The sequence below is a fragment of the Portunus trituberculatus genome, chromosome 49 (genome assembly GCF_017591435.1).
Source record: "Portunus trituberculatus isolate SZX2019 chromosome 49, ASM1759143v1, whole genome shotgun sequence".
Lineage (NCBI taxonomy): Eukaryota > Metazoa > Arthropoda > Malacostraca > Decapoda > Portunidae > Portunus > Portunus trituberculatus.
This window is the reverse complement of record NC_059303.1, coordinates 1,491,314-1,509,285: the sequence shown is the minus strand read 5'-3', so window position 1 is coordinate 1,509,285 and position 17,972 is coordinate 1,491,314. Positions and strand designations below refer to the sequence as shown.

The 17,972-nt window shown below is 40.9% G+C and overlaps 1 protein-coding gene across 1 annotated transcript in view; it reads right to left on the bottom strand.

Moving 5' to 3' along the window:
* LOC123499074 (tubulin-specific chaperone D-like) overlaps positions 1–17,972 on the bottom strand; it is a 563,551-nt gene that overhangs the window by 485,706 nt on the left and 59,873 nt on the right. The window contains exon 4 of the mRNA XM_045246676.1: positions 4,163–4,344. Within this exon, the coding sequence (XP_045102611.1) occupies positions 4,163–4,344 (182 nt within the window). The remainder of the gene's footprint in view (positions 1–4,162; positions 4,345–17,972) is intronic.

The window sequence follows — 17,972 nt, the reverse complement described above, 5'->3', positions numbered from 1 at the left end:
GGTCGTCAACCTCCCCGTTGTCATGGTAACGGGCTTCCCATTTTCTTCTTCACTCCCTTATACACAGCTGCTGCCTCCCTTCTCATGTCTTTTAATTATATCCATTTTTTCTTGTAGCGTAATGGTTTTCCTTTTCTTAGCATCACTGCTATCACTCAGGAGTGTTCTTTTTGGTGCCAGTGCCATTGAGCAAGATACTAAGATAGACAGCAAACGCAGATGTAGGAACACTCTTGCCAGGGGCGACGGTGTGGTGGAACTGAGGTACGTAGAGTGTTATTGTATTCAAGCGTGAGGTGGGCGGTGTGTCGGATAACCACTAGTGACGCCTGGCGGCCAACAATAACAATAAACCCCGCGCTTTACGATTTATAAATTTTCAATTTTTTAGATCTTAAATTGCCTTATAGTGGACTGGCGTAAGTGCAAGTTTGGCGTAACTCTAGACCGGCGTAACCGGGACCTTACTGTATATATATATATATATATATATATATATATATATATATATATATATATATATATATATATATATATATATATATATATATATATATATATATATATATATATATATATATATATATATATATATATATATATATATATATATATATATATATATATATATATATATATATATATATATATATATGTATGTCAGTTTCATGTGTTTCATTTTATATCTATGTGTATGTCAGTTTCACTGTTATTGGGTTATTAAATAGCTTTTTAAGTGCCCCCTTTGCATATCCTCACCAGTTAAACCTGCAGTGTTTTTTTTTTTATTGTTATTGTTCACCGGCTCCACGATGCCAATCTTACCCATTTAACCGGTGAACGTAACAATATACACAAATATATTTACATCAAGATTTCATTGATTTGAGATTATAGCATCATTCCAATTACAGTCAACCCTCGGCTATCGCGACTTCAGCTATCGCGTTTTATTGCTATCACGCACCCATGAAAAGCTGCTAAAGTTTCATTATCGTGATCTCAGATGCCTGCTATCGCGCGCCCAGCCATGACGTCATGGGATGTCTGAGCACTCATTGGCCAAAACCGCCTTCCTGCCAAGATCAATTCGGCTATCGCGTTTTCGGTTATGGCGCGGCTATTTCAGCCCCAATTGGGCGCGATAGCCGAAGGTTAAGTGTAACAAGAAAATTAATTTCATTATAAAAGTGTTAATTAAAAAACCATAGATCTTAATTTAACTAAAAATTGATGATAGAGGAAAATGGTGCATTTCGTCTGACTCAAGACAATGGAAACCCACCTCTAGCCCCAGCCCCAAGAAGAACAATTTCCTGTCTTTCAAAGATAAGCTTAAACTTATAAGAAAGTGTGAGGCAGGTATAGCTCACAGTGTCGTTACAGCACAAATGGGTGTCCCTAGATTAACAGTATCAACAATTTGGAAGAACAGGGACAGGGCTCATCTGAGCATTCTTAGGCATTGAACACCAAAAAAAAAAAAGATCTCATCAGCATCATATATTTGGAAGCAGCTTAAATGTTCATCTTAAATTAATATTTTCAGCATAATCATAAAAGGTTTGATGCTGGCTGTGTCAACATCACCAGCTTCGCCATGGACTGCAGCACTGAAAAGTCCATGATGATTTCTGAAGCACCACAGCCACCTATCACTCCCCCTGAAATTTTCTATATCCATCTTTAATGCCAGCTTCCTAGCTACTGTGAGAATTTCAAAGCCACAAACAATGATACCCACAGAGTGTTTTTTTCTTTTTCTTTTTATGTAAGGAGAACTAGCAAGGACAAAAAACTGAATATTAGTAAAAAAGACCCACTGGAATTGTAGTCCCCATAAGTGAATCAAAAGCATTGGTCAAAATTCAATGACAAATGCCTTGACACATACCATTTCATTATTGCTGCATCTACTACAGCATCCTTTATCAGTCCTAACATTTTTTCTTGGGACACCTTTTTCCGCTTTTAGTTGCTGATCCATCAAGACAGTATTTCACAGAATATTCTAACAATTTATCTCTTGATTTTCTAATGTCTGACACAGTTTGTTTTGCCACACCAAATTCCTTACAAATGATTATAAGACTAGCTTCTTTTTCTAATTTTCTAATGAGTTCCACCTTTTGAGCCACAGTTAGGATCACTTGCTTACACTTAACCCCCTTGGGAAGCATAATTAAAAGTTTTAAAGTACTAAGAAATGCACAAACTCTAAATCTGGACAAAACGCAGCAATTACGAGCATTGACCAAACTTGTTTACAACCGCCTATTGGACCTTTCTGGCAGTATGCGAGACGCACGTTGTTTGAATTCATTTGTTGGCCATCCGGACTCAAATTATTAATTTATTATCTGGACAGTGTCCAGAAAAACCAAAACCCAGATAAATGAGATCCAGATAAACAAGGATTTAGTATATATGCAAGTAAAGAGCAAGAGCAGGGAGTACAAACGGGAAGTGCAAGCGTAAAGCGCAAGCTTGAGCACAAGTGTGGGATGGGAGCAGAGAGTGCAAGTGCGAAGGGAGAGTGCTAGTGCTAGTGCAAAAAGCACAATTGCAAGCAGAGAATGAAAGTGTAAGTGGAGAGCAGAAGCTTGAATGGAAGTGAGAGTGGGAACAGAGAGCGTGAGCGCTTCAATAACCAACCAAAAACGAGCAGATGAGTGGCAGCATAAGAGTCTGGCCCTAAAGAATGGAGAACCACAAGCGAAGCTTAATTTTGAGAGTGCTTGTCCAGCTCTGCCAGTTTTCTTGCTCCTTCAACCGCTAACTCTGTACAAGGGCTTTATTCATCCTTGTATGAAGTACTCTTCACATGTTTTGGAGGAAGGGGTTCCACTCAGTTTTATTAGATAAGGTGGAATGTAAAGCTTATCATCTCATCAAGTCCCCTCCTCTAACTGACTTGTCTTCAGCCTCTTTCTCACTGCTGCAATGTTGCATCTCTTGCTATCTTCTACTGCTATTTTCATGTTAACTGCTCTTCTGATCTTGCTAATTGCATGCCTCCCCTCCTCCTGCAGCCTCGCTGCACAAGGCTTTCTTCTTCTCACCCCTATCCTGCCCAACTCTCAAATGCAAGAGTACACCAGAACTCTTTATCATTCACACCTTTCTCTGGTAAACTCTGGAACTCCCTACCTGCTCCTGTATTTCCATCTTCCTACGACTTGACTTCTTTTAAGAGGGATTTTTCAAGACATTTGTGCTTTTATTTCAGCTGACCTTTTGATCTGCAAGGGAACTGGCAAATAAGTGGCTGTTTTTTCTATTTTTTTCATTACCCTTGGCCAGTTTCCCCTCTTACATAGAAAGAAAAAATATGTGAACACAAGAACCACCATGTCTAACTACAATGAGATTAAGGAGAGCTGCAGGAGGAAGGGTGAGGAAGGCTAGCTAACAGAAAGGTGACTGACCCAGGATGATGCATTTCTTAAGGAAAAAATACACTGACTGGATATGACAACAAGGTTTGTTTCATATGGTCTCATTGGCTGGCTCTCTTTTGTTGATCTTGAACCTCTATGGTCTTGAATGGATGCACCAGGGGACTCAACCACCTAAACACATGTGCTTGCAAAGTTAACTAAGTCATGACTTAACTAGCTACTACAAGATTTTCAACATAATTGAAGCTGGAAAACAGAGTTGCAAACATCATAGCCAGACATAAGAAGGGTTACCAATTCTTTAGGTATAAATATTTCCATAATCAAGGAGGCAGTGCTTAAGTTCCTATGATTCTTGGGCCTTCATGTAAGCATAGCCCATTTTTCTAAGCATCCACCATGAAGTCATTAAAAGTGCAAGTGTGTTGGTCCATCTTACTGTAGGTGGCCAAACTAAGTCACGTTTTTATTGTGTATGTTCTAGAGATGATCTACACATGGTGGTGTGGTGATAGGATTGTGTTAAAAAACAGCAGTGCAAGAACATCATTCTTTTTTTATGTATATCTTAACAAGGTTACAGTAACTTTGCAAACTGAGGATTCACCAAATACGGTAATTTTCAAAATCCTAACTCACATGGTTCCCTAGTGAGTGCAAATAATGTATTATTCAGGAAGGTGGTGTATTATGTAAACTAAGGACTAGAAGAGTTCAAGATAAAATTGAACTCCTTAAAGACACAATGTGGCCTTTCTCACCTCTGGACTACTGTAGTGCCAGATTGTGCTTCCTTCCCTCCAACTTTGGCATCAAAACCCATCATGTTGAAAGGCATGTACACAATGATGGAGAGCCACAGAAGCAGGATGTAGCTGGCATAAAAGTCTGAGCTTCCTTCTGGTGATTCCAACATCTGCAGTACTGGTAAAAGATCCTTTACCTGTAAATCAAGGTAATGCAAATGTTAATATGAAATGCTATAATCCTTCGGTACCAAAAGTTATCAAAATCAAAAAAACTTATCAAAATCATAATAGTTACCAAAATCATATAGCAATTCATAATTACTATAACATATGAATTAAAACATAGGATCATTCCCATTATGACACAGGTATACAGTAGAACCTTGACTTAACAGATTTAGGATGCAACAGACAAAATCCGCTGGTCAGGATTTCTTGGTCTGATATTGGATGCAAGAGACAAAAATGAACTTAGCCCGCAGACCCGAATGTTTATCCGATAGTTTAAAACTTTGAGAAGCATACTGAGACCGGTCAAGTATACATACATAATACCTACATGCATACATACTTACATACATAAATACATATATACATATTGTACTGACAACCTATAGTTGTTAGAGTAAAATAAAGCTGGAGTATATGGCTACACTATTCACTTCCAGCCTGTGTGTGTGTGTGTGTGTGGTGTGTGTATTTACCTAGTTGTAGTTTTACAGGGCCTGGGCTTTATGCTCGTGTGGTCCCGTCTCCATATCTACACTTATCCAATTTTTCTTTAAAACTATGTACACTCTTTGCTGATACCACTTCCTCACTCAAACTGTTCCAAGTCTCAACACATCTTTGCGGTAAACTAAATTTTTTAACATCTCTCAGACATCGTCCCTTCCTTAGTTTCTTACTATGCGATCTTGTGCTTCTAAAGTCATATTCTTCTCTCAGGATCAGTTTCTCATTATCCACTTCATCCATTCCGTTAATCAATTTATAAACTTGTATCAGATCCCCTCTCTCTTCTCTGCTCCAAGGTTGGTAGATCCATTGCCTTTAGTCTCTCCTCATATGCCATCCCTTTAAATTCTGGAACCATTCTTGTAGCCATTTTTGTAGTCTCTAATTTTCTTATGTGTTTCTTTTATGGGAGTCCACACAACTCCTGCATATTCCAATCTAGGTCTTATTTTAGTACTTATCAATTTCTTCATCATTTCCTTGTCCATATAGTGAAATGCTACTCCAATATTCCTTAGCAAATTATACGTCTCTCTGAAAATTCTATCAATATGGCTAACCGGTTGATTATTTTCTTCCATTGTCACTCCCAAGTCCTTTTCCTTTTTACTTTTTCTAGTTCTACTCCATCTCCCATCTTATAGATTCCCACTGGTCGTCTTTCACTTTTCCCATTTCCATGACATGGCTTTTGTCCACATTGAATTCCATCTCCCATTTTTGCTCCATTTCCAGATCTTGTTTAAGTCTTCCTGTAGTATTTCACAATCCTCTTTTGTTTAATGACTCTGCACAGTTTCGCATCGTCCGCAAACAGATTTATGTAGCTGTTCACTCCTCTGGCATGTCATTTATATATACGAGAAAAGTATTGGTGCCAATACTGACCCCTGTGGCACTCCGCTGTCTACTGTTCTCCACTTGGACTTCATATCTTTAACTATCGTCCTTATTTCTCTCCCCTTAAGTAATTCTTCATCCATCTCAATGTGCTTCCTTTTAAGCCACCCTTCTCCTCTAACTTCCATAGTAATCTTTCATGTGGCACTTTATCAAAAGCCTTTTTAGATCTAAATAAATACAGTCAACCCATCCTCTCTCTCTTGTACTTTATCAACTATTCTAGAGTAGAAACTCAATAAATTTGTCACACATGACCGACCTTTTCTAAAACCAAATTGGCTATTTGATAATATTTTGTTGTCTTCAAGAAACTCGATCCATTGCTTCTTTATTACTTTTTCACACATCTTGCATATTACACTAGTTAGTGATACCGGCCTGTAATTTAAAGGTTCTTCCTTCCTTCCGCTCTTATATATGGGAACCACCTCAGCTCTTTTCCACTCCACTGGCACTGTTCCATTTTCTATTGAGCATTTTATGATGTTGTATATTGGACTTGCTAGTTCTTCCCTACATTCTTTCAGTATTCTGCCTGAGACTTCATCCGGTCCCATTGCCTTTTCCTCATCCAATTCCGTCATCAACTTTTTATTTCAAGCTTGGTTACTTTAATCTCTTTCATATAGACAGTCTCTCTATTACCCTGTGGTCTTTCAAATTTGGATTCCTTAGTAAAGACCTCATGAAATTTACTATTTAACAGTTCTGCCATACTTTTGGGTCTTCCACCATTCCGTTTTCTCCTTTTAACCTTTCTATTGTTTCTTTTTGTCTTATTTTTCCATTTATGAATCTGTAGAACAATTTTGGTTGTTCCTTACATTTTCGACAATGTCCTTTTCATAGTTCTTTTCTTCTTCCTTTCTCACCTTAGCATATTCATTTCTTGCTGTTTTGAAGTTTTCCTTATTTTCTGGATTTCTGTTTCTTCTCCACCTTTTCCATGCTCCATCTCGTTTCTCCTTTGCCCTAGCACATCTTGCATTAAACCAATCTTTCTTTCCTTCTTCTTTAGGTCTATATTTCGAACATATTCCTGACCCCAGTTTTGTATATTTCCAAAAATAAGTTATATTTCTCTTGAACCGTTAATGAGTTTTCCATCTCCTCCCAGTTTACGTTTTAAAATAGTTCTTGAGATTCTCAATATCAGCCTTTCTGTAATTTAATCGGTCTCCTTTGTATGATTCATCTCTATCTTCCTTTCCTTCTTCTATATCCATCTCTAATATTACATGGTCACTCTTTCCCAATGGGCACTTGTATCTTATATCATCGTTAATTGGTATATCCCTTGTAAAACTAGGTCTAATCTTGCCAGCTCATCGTTTCCTCTGAATCTTGTGTTTTCCTTTACTCTTTGGACCATCAAATTATCTATCATTAGGTTCAGGAATCTATCTCCCCAGGCATCTTCCCCCCATACCACTTTCATAATTTTCCCAGTCTACCTCCTTACAGTTGAAATCTCCTACCAATATCACTTTTCTCCTTTCCTTAATGATTCTTGTAAGACTCCTTATTGTGTCATCTATCATATCTCTATATTCTTGGTTAGTCCATGAGTTTGTTTTTGGTGGCACATATGTTCCAATGATTGTTAACTCCTTTTTGTTGTTAATATGCATCTTAACATACAGTATTTCTTCCCCAAACTCCACTTGATTTACCACAATCTCCTTCCTTAACATCATCATGACTCCTCCTCCTCCTTTACCCACTCTGTCTCTCCTCCATATATTATACCTTTTATCTATGTCTATTTTTATTGCCTCATTTAACTTTGTTTCCACCAATCATACAATATCTGGTTCTTCTTTCTTTATGTAATCTCTTAATTCTAATTTACTAGATAAAATCCCATCTATGTTTGTATACATCATTTTTAATCTCTTGTTCTTATCATTTTTAGTTAAACTTGCTCCATTCTTTTCTCTTCTTTCTCTTTTATATACCATTTCCTTATCCTGTCTCCTATAATTCTCCAAAAATGCCTTCTTCTCCTCCTCTGACCTTTCATTATTTTTTCTCTTGCTTCTGCCACCAGTTCATTGTGTCTCTTCCTTTCCTCCTCGTTTCTATTTTTCTTTATATATATATATATATATATATATATATATCTTTGCAACCTTCTGTTTCTCTGAGTTTGTTTTTCTATATAGTACTTCTTCTGCTGCTGCTTGTGATTTTAATAATATCTTAATTGGTCTCACTGTTCCTTCTTGATATGGTTCCATTCTATGGATTTCTTCTACTTCCTCTTCTAAGTTCTGTCTATCCTCGTCATTCAGATGTTTTAGTAGGTCTTTACTGATTTCATTTCGTCTTTTTCCTTCTTGGTCTATATTTAACATTTTTTCTTTCAGTCCAAAAATAATTACACTTCTTTTTCTGCAATTTCTCTTACTAAATTTTCTTTTTCTTGAGGACTCCTATCATTTTGCTTGTCATATTTTCATCTCTTTCTTTTAACTGTTCTTGAAATACTTCTTGAAATGATTCCTTGTCTTTCTTATCTTGGATTCTCCATGCTTGTACTTCTTTTTAATCACGTCTTGTACTCTTTCTTCTTCTTTGTTAACTAGATCTTTTAGCTTTTCTTTTCTCTTTCTCGGCTTTACCGAGTCCTTCTTCCATCAATTTCTTATAGTTCACTATTTGGACTTTTAATTCTTCATTTTCGGTTTTAGCCTAGTTTCGTTTTCTTCCACTCTTTTATCCTTTCTTTCAATTTCTGGAGCTCTTTATCCTGTTCTTCATTCTCTTTCATTCCCATACTCTCCTTTATCAATTTATCTAATTTACGTTCGATAGTTAAGACTCTATCAAATAGAGAAGTTTGCGCCGTATCAAAGCCTTCAAATTCTCCTCCTCCCTCACCAACATTGTCATCATCAGCTTTCATTCTTTCCCTTGTCACATACCTGCATTTACATGGAATATCTTTCTCACTCATTATTATTTAACACTGTATTCATGAAAAAAAAAATGAGTCCACACTTATCGCCCAGGCCACTGTAAACCCAAACAAAGGTAGTGAAGATCAGCTGATTCTCGGGAGCGACGGTATCGCGTCCTTCCTCTGCTGCGTCTCGTGTGTGTGTGTGTGTGTGTGTGTGTGTGTGTGTTCACCTAGTTGTATTCACCTAGTTGTAATTTTACAGGGCATGGGTATCATACTCGTGTGGCCCCGTCTCCATATCTACACACATCCAACTTTCCTTTAAAACTATGCACACTCCTCGATGACACCACCTCCTCACTCAAACCATTCCACACCTCCACACATCTTTGTGGGAAACTATATTTCTTCACATCCTTCAAGCATATTCCTTTGGCTATCTTTTTACTATGCGATCTTGTAGTTCTATTTAAGTTTTCCTCTCTCAACATCATTTGCTCATTATCCACTTCATCCAGTCCATTCAACAGTTTATAAACCTGTATTAAATCTCCTCTTTCTCTTCTTTGTTCCAAGGTAAGCAAATTCATTTCTTTTAATCTCTCCTCATAGGTCATTTCTGCCAATTCCGGAACCATTTTTGTTGCCATTCTCTGCAATCTCTCCAACTTTCTTATATGCTTCTTTTATAAGGGGACCAAACCACTCCAGCATATTCCAATCTTGGTCTAATTACCGTACTAATTAATTTCTTCATCATATCTTTATCCATATAATGGAAGGCTAATCCAATATTTTTATCAAATTATACGTTTCTCCAAACATCTTATCAATAAGAGCCTCAAACTGCCCATGGTCTTGTATTATCACTCCCAAATCCTTTTCCTTTTCCACCTTTTCAACACTACTTCTTCACCCATCTTATATGACCCTCTTGGCCGTCTTCCACTCTTCCCATCTCCATCACATGACTTTTGCTCAGATTAAATTCCATTTGCCACCTCTTGCTCCACTCCCAAATCTTATCCAGATCTGCCTGTAAAATTTCACAATCTTCTTCACTCTTTACACACCTACACAACTTCGCATCATCCGCAAACAAATTAATATAACTGTTTACTCCCTCTGGCATGTCATTAATATATACAAGGAAAAGTATTGGTGCCAGCACTGAGCCTTGTGGGACTCCACTCTCCACCACCAACCAGTCCGACTTTGCATCCCTTATTACCGTTCTTATCTCCCTCCATCTCAAGTAGTTTTCCATCCACTTTAACACTTTTCCTTTCAGTCCTCCATAAATCTCTAATTTCCATAACAGTCTCATGTGAGGTACCTTGTCAAAAGCTTTCTTTAAATCCAAATATACACAGTCCATCCATCCTCTCTCTCTTGTATTTTGTCAACCACTCTTGAATAAAAGCTCAGTAGATTTGTTACACATGACCTCCCTTTCCTGAAGCCAAATTGATGATCCGATAATAACTTATGATCCTCCAGGAACCGTATCCAATATTTCTTTATCACCCTCTCACAAATCTTACCGACCACACTTGTTAGAGACACAGGTCTATAGTTAAGAGGCTCTTCCTTACTGCCTCCCTTATAAATGGGCACCACTTCAGCTCTCTTCCACTCTACTGGTACTTCCCTGTTTCTAATGAACACCTTATAATATCATATAATGGATCAATCAATTCTTCTCTACACTCCTTCAATAATTTTCCTGAAACTTCATCTGGTCCCATCGCTTTATCATCTTTAAGTTCCTCCAACATTTTATATAACTCCTTTTAGGTATCTTAATGTCATCCATGTGCACATTTCCTTGTACATTCTGAGGCTTTACAAACATTGTTTCTTCAGTAAATACTTGCTGAAACCTATTATTTAGCAATTCTGCTATATTCTTAGGGTCATCTACTATCCCTTGCTCTCCTTTTAATCTTTCAATGGACTCTCTCTTTTTAAGTTTACCATTTATGAACCTGTAAAACAATTTTGGATGTTCCTTACTCTTGTCTACAATATCTTTTTCAAATTTTCTTTCTTCCTCCCTCCTTACCCTCACATACTCATTTCTCGCCACTCTATAATTCTCCTTATTTAGTAAATTCCTACTCTTTTTCCATCTTTTCCAAGCCACATCTCTCTTTTCCTTAACCTTAACACAAGCTGCATTAAACCAATCCTCTCTTCCTTCCTCTCTCGGTTTATACTTTGGTACAAATTTCATAACTCCTTCTTTATATTTCATAAAAATCTCATATTTTTTTTGCACTTCTTTGATTTGTAACATCTCCTCCCAATCTAATTTTCTGAAATAATTTTTCAAACTTTCTGTGTCCATCTTTCTATAATTCAATCTACCACTCCTGTATGTCTCGTCCTTCCTTCGCTGTGTTGTTGCTATCTGCATTTCCATAACCACATGATCACTCTTTCCCAAAGGACACTTGTATTGCATATCTCCACATAGGTACACTTCTCTTGTTAACACCAAATCCAGTCTAGCCGGTTCATCATCTCCTCTATATCTAGTATTTTCCTTCACCCTCTGTTCCATCATATTTTCCATCATTAGATTAAGAAGTCTCTCTCCCCATGCTTTCTCTCCAACACCACTTACTAGATTTTCCCAATCCACCTCCTTACAATTAAAATCTCCTACCAGTATCACCTTTCTTTTTCCAGATAATACACTTTCCAAACTCTGTAAAGTATCCTTGATCATATTGTCATATTCCCTTAATGTCCAAGAATTTGTTTTAGGAGGTACATAGGTCACCATGACTATTAATTCTTTTCCATCACTTTTTATCCTTATGCTTATCACTTCTGCGTTGTTCTTCCCATACCAAACCTTATCCACATTTATTTATTTCTTCGTCATAATCATAACTCCTCCTCCACCTTTACTCTCTCTATCCTTTCTCCATATATTATATTTATTATCCAAATTTATCTTTGTTTTTTCATGCAATTTTGTCTCAGTCAAACACACTATATCAGGCTTCTCCACTATCATATAGTCTTGCAATTCCAATCTACTTGACAGTATCCCATCTATATTAGTATACATTACGGTCCACCCACTGCTCCCTCTAGGGGTTCCTCCGTATTCCTTCTTTCCACATACCACTTTCTGACTCTCTCTCCTATAACTCTCCAAAAAAAAACTTTTCTCTTTCCTCCTCAGATCGCTCATCATTTTTCCTTCTCGCCTATTCCACCAATTCCTTATATCTTCTCCTCTCTTCCTCATTTCTATTCTTTTTCACAAACACCTCTTTACAACCTTCTACCTCTCTTAACTTTGATGTTCTATATAGGATATCCTCCGCAGATTGTTGTGACTTCAGTACTACTTTAATCGGTCTGCTCACTCCCTCCTTATATGGACCCAGTCTATGGATCTCTTCCACTTCTTCTTGTAGGTCTTTTTTTTCATCATCATTTAGATTTTTGAACAGATCTCTTACCGTTTTTAATTCTTCCTTAATTCTCTTAGGCTTATATATCATATTTTGTTCTTTCATCCCAAATATTAACACACTCTTCTTCTTTTCTGCTATTTCCCTTATCAATGTTTCCTTATTCTTCATTACATTAACCAGTTCCTTGGACCTTTCTTTTTTGTCTTCCTTCAACTGATCTTTAATTATTTCTTGTAATCCAACCATCCCTGCTTCCCTCGACTCAGTCCATTGTGTTTTCTTCAGTTCCCATTCCCTTTCAAACCTTTCATTCTGCTCACTAATCATTTCCTTAAAGTCATCTTTCTCCTTTACTACTCTCTCCATTTTCTCCTCCAACTGTCTCTTGTATTTTTCAACCTCCACTCTCAAGTGTGCATTCTCATCCACCAATCGTTTTCATTTTCCTCCAGTCTCTTAACTTTTTCCTTCAAAGCCTTGCGGAATTCTCTATCCTGCTCCTCCTCACTCCTCTGAACTTTTAATTCCTTCACCAACTCCTCAAATCTCTTCTCCAACATTACCAATCTACCTTGCAATGTTGCCCCTGTTGAAGATGGACTCATGCTTTGACTGGCCACTTTCGGCTTTGCTCCCTGGGCCTCATCGGCATATTTTGAATTTGGTCATTTATTTCTTACCGGTCGATCCATTTTATTTTTACTCTTCCTGGGAGCATGTGGGTGTGTGGTCACTGGGGGCAAGGCCTGGTAGCTACGTGTGTGTGGTGGGATGCGTTGGCGGCTGCTATGGCTGGCCTTTGTGTGGTTCTCGCTCTGTCGTTTGGAGTGTGGAGGTTCTCACACCTCCGATCACTCCCATGTACACGCCACCAGGCTACGTTCACTCTGTACACTCGTTCACTCGCTCTGGTCGCCCCTCAATAGCAATAACTATTCTCACTCAAGCACATTGCTTAGCGTGTGGAGTGTTAGTTAGATGCCGCTCTGAGCAGGAGGCACGTCCGCTCTCCACAGAGCGCGGAGTGTGTGTGTGTGTGTGTGTGTGTGTGTGTGTGTGTGTGTGTGTGTGTGTGTGTGTGTGTGTGTGTGAGAGAGAGAGAGAGAGAGAGAGAGAGAGAGAGAGAGAGAGAGAGAGAGAGAGAGAGAGAGAGAGAGAGAGAGAGAGAGAGAGAAAGGTTGGCAGTCCCATTTCCTTCAGCCTTTTTTCATATGTTAAGTCCTCTAATTCCAGCACCATTGTAGCTATCTTCTGGATCTGTTCTAACCTTCTTATATCTTTTTTAGAGCTAGGTGACCACACCACTGCTCCATATTCCAGCTTAAGACATATCATGCTCATGAGAATTTTTTCATATTTTTATTTATTTATTTATCTATTTGTCCATAAATTGATATACTACTCTAATATTAGTCAACATTTTATGTGCTAATCCAAATACAGGCAACCCTGTTTAACGAAGGTTCACACAACGAAATTTCACTACAACGAAGGTTTCATTTTACTACCATCTGCTCGTTTAACGAACACCAAACTCGCTTTAACGAAGTTTTATCCAGGTAATTTTTTCCAAATTTGAAAGCCCCACCGTATCATGCAAGCTGACAGGCTTTTGAATACATCAGGAGCTGCTGGTACTAAGGCCTGCATCAGGAGAAATCCTGTGACACCTGTAGAATAAAGATCAAGATCAAGCCTCTCGTGGACAACACAGGCACTGCCGATATAAAGGCCTGACTCAGAAGAAATTCTGCGTCACCTGTAGCATCAAGATCAAGATCAAGATCACGCACACCACTCACTCCCCAGTCAAAACATAACAGCGTCACCAGCAGCTCATCTTCCCTAGTTCAACTTACCACCAAAACGCCCTGCAATGTGGCCTAACGTTCCTAAGAAGACCAGGAAGTATCTTACTCTCGAAGTGAAGCTGGGTATTATTCACAAACATGAGAGAGGCCAGAAAACTAATAACATTGCTTGCCACCATCTTGACTCCACCTACTGTCTACTATTTTCAGGTCAGCAGACTCTATTATAAAGGCTGGTGAGACCGTATCTTCCTTGAAAGCTAAAAGAACCACCTGAACTCGTGACTCTACAATGGATAAAATGGAAAACCTTGTGGAAATGTGGTACATAAGTTTTGTATGCGGTACCATGATGCGCACTTTGTTTACATTCCACAGGTTGCCGGTTAGTGTATTTCCCGTTTCACTCTCCCTCCCTTCATAAAGTTAAGATCATCAACATTATAAAGTTATGTACATACATACATTAGTATACATTATAATGACTTAAATTAAACAACCTAAATGTTTAACTTCATAATTTTTACTTTCATTAAACCTTTTACTGTACTATGATGCACTCTCGCTTTGCTTACTCTCAATGGAAGTTCAAATCAGGGGTTAAACTTGTTATAATCGGTTAAACGAAGTTTCGCTTAACGAAGTGTTTTTTAGGAACGTAACCCCTTCGTTAAACGGGGGTTGCTTGTACAGTGTTGCCTGGCCACTTAGCGGTTCACGTTTTGCGGCCTCAGTGCATCGCGGGGTTTTAAAAAATATTCATCAAAAGATAAAAATTAAAAAATATAGCAATATAGGCAGCCATATTGCAAAAAACACATTGTTTCATGTTGATGCGTGAGAGAGAAGGTTTCCCAGTATGCCAAACAAAGAGATGAGTTGACTCAGAGGCTTTGTACATACCCACGCGCACTCATACAATGCGCGCAATTGATTCCCGGTGTGCGATCGATCAATGAGAGCACGAGTGGATATATTCAGTGAGCTGATTGGCTGAGCATTATCGCAGTCTCACCCAACATCTTCCCTTGTTGTATCTCATCCACACTGTTGACTGTCTGGCATACTGTATCTTAGTGTTGTGTTCGCAATAGCTTTTTTTGTTAAGTACTGATTCATTAAGCCCTTACAATGCCGTCTAAGCCCTGTGCCCCTGCGAAAGCTTCCTCTAGTGAGTCCAAGAGGAAGAGGAAGATGATGACCATCAGTGAAAAAGTGTAACTTTTGGATATGATCAAAGAGGGCAGAAGAAGGTGAGTGTTACGTATCATATGAGAGAGAGAGAGAGAGAGAGAGAGAGAGAGAGAGAGAGAGAGAGAGAGAGAGAGAGAGAGAGAGAGAGAGAGAGAGAGAGAGACCCTAACCACCACCTCGGACTAGCAGGCCTCGCTCACTACCATCCCTCACCATGGTACAGCCAGCTTGCCCCCGCCGCACACTAAAGGTCGTCTCTAGCAACGTCCGTGGTCTCCGGACTAACCTTGCAGACTTATACCACAACTGTGTGCAACGACACAATGCAGACGTTGTTGTGGTGACCGAGACATGGCTGAACAGTGAAGTGGAGCCCACGTATGGCAGGATGCAGGGCTTCACCCACTGGGTGAGGAGGGACCGACAGGAGCGAACAGGAGGTGGAGTGGCTGTCTGCTTCAAGGAAGGAATGCAGGCCCAGCTACTCGACATAGACACGCCTCCAATGATGGAGATGATGTACTTCCGAGTAATGCTGGCAGACCGCTCAGCCCTCCTGCTGTGTGCCCTGTATCGCCCCCCGCGACAAGGGCCTGACTCACTCTTGTACCTGACTGAGACCTTAGACAACCTGATGATGGCACACAGCTGCAGCCACGTGCTGATTGTGGGGGATCTCAATCACCACCTGGAAAGAGACGCCTACGAGAATCTCCTGGAGGTGCAGGGTCTGACAGATCATGTCACCTTCCCCACACATGAACGAGGAGGGACATTAGACCCTGTCATCTCAGACTACCAGGAAGACAAGCTTCAGTGTCATCAGCTGGGGCTCGTGGGCAGCTCTGACCATCACGCTGTACTGACACAGCTGGAAGTGGGCGTGGCTCAGGACGAGGCCACCACCCGCACCATCTGGCTGTGGAACAAAGCAGACTGGGCTTCCCTGCGCCGCGACCTGACCCACACCCCATGGGCCACTTTGCTACAGGGAGGAGCAGAGAGTGAAGCACTTGCACTCACCTCTCACCTTCTCGCCCTCCAGAGACGCCACGTCCCACACAGGGAATACACCACCAGATCGACGGATCAGCCATGGTTTGGCTACCGTTGCCGTGTTGCTGCCGAGGCAAAGTATGCTGCCTGGCTCCGCTACAAGAGGAACCCGACTCGGCGCAACAAGGACCTGCACAGGGCTGCATGCAGGAGGATGGTGGTAACCAGCAAGTGGGCCTTAAAAAAGTGGGAGGAAAGCCTGCGCCGGAAACTGTGTGGCACTGGCGTAGGAAACAAAACTTGGTGGTCTCTTGTTAAGGACAAACAAGGAACTGGCCACCAAGAATCCATCCCTCCCTCAGCAAGCAGGACGGTACTGTCGCCACCAGCAGTAAGGAGAGGGCACAGTTGCTGGCTTCCTTGTTTGCTGGAAAAATGAAGGTCGGGAATCCACAGCAGCCACCGCCTCAGCTGGTCCAGCAATGTGAGAAGACTGTCACCATGGTGGAGGTGACGCATCAGCAGGTGAAGCGATTATTGCGGGGGCTGGACACACAGAAAGCCACCGGCCCTGATGACATCAGCCCGCACCTGCTGAAGCGATGCTCCCAGGAACTGGCTGCCCCTCTCACCCAAGTCTTCACAACTTGTGTACGGGAAAACGTCTGGCCTTCAGTGTGGAAGGAGGCTCGAGTAGTTCCGTACACAAAAAGCTCCAGGACGGACCCAAAAAACTACAGACCCATATCCCTGTTGTCAGTGGTGGGTAAAGTGTTTGAGAGGGTCGTGGCAGAGGTGGTGTGTAGACATCTCAAGGACAATGCCCTCCTCTCAGACCAACAGTTTGGGTTCAGACCTGGAAGGTCAACCTCCGACCTAATGATGCTTCTCACCAGGCATTGGCAGGACGCCCTCGACGACGGCAAGGACACTATAGTGGTTGCTTTGGACATAGCAGGAGCTTTTGATAAAGTATGGCACAACGGATTACTAGAAAAGCTTCGTGCTAAAGGCATCCAGGGTGGCTTGCTACGACTCTTGGGAAATTACCTGCAGGACAGAAGCCTCAAGGTGGTTGTCAACGGGCAAACATCTGAGTCCCTGCCTGTGGAGGCATCAGTGCCACAGGGTTCAATTCTTGGCCCACTCCTGTGGAATATCTACGTGGATGATCTTCTCCAGCTACTGCCAGGAGTCATGGCCTATGCTGATGACTGCACCCTCTCCTATACCTATCCACGCCAGGACAGTGGGCGGGCTGCTGAGGCCATCAATCAGCAGCTACGAGTGATAAAGGAGTGGGGTGCTCGATGGCAAGTGACATTCGCGCCGGAGAAGACACAAGCAATGGTTGTCTCTCGGTCCCCAGCCGCCATGGCAGCAATGGCAGGAAAGTTGTCTTTTGGCGCTGCTGCTCTCCCACTCCAAGATGACGTCAAGATACTTGGAGTGGAGGTGGATCGAGGGCTGAGGTTTGACAGGCATGTCAAAACCATTGCCAAGAAAGCCTCTCACAGGATCTCCGCTCTCAGAAGGATCGCCAGTTTCCTCGACAGGAAGGGAGACTGCTGCTGTACAAGGCACAGGTGCGGCCCCACCTTGAATACGCAGCTCTCTCCTGGATGTCCTGTGCCGCCACACACAGAAGGAGACTGGACAGCATCCAACGCCGCGCCATACGGCTAGTAGATGCTGCACTACCACCTCACCCAGAGCCTGAGCGTCCCCTTGATTCACTGGAACACCGCAGAGACGTGGCGGCGATCGTAGTGTTCCATAAGGCACAGGTGCAAAGAGTGCCACATCTGGCAGGGCTGCGTCATCCTCTAAGAGTCACC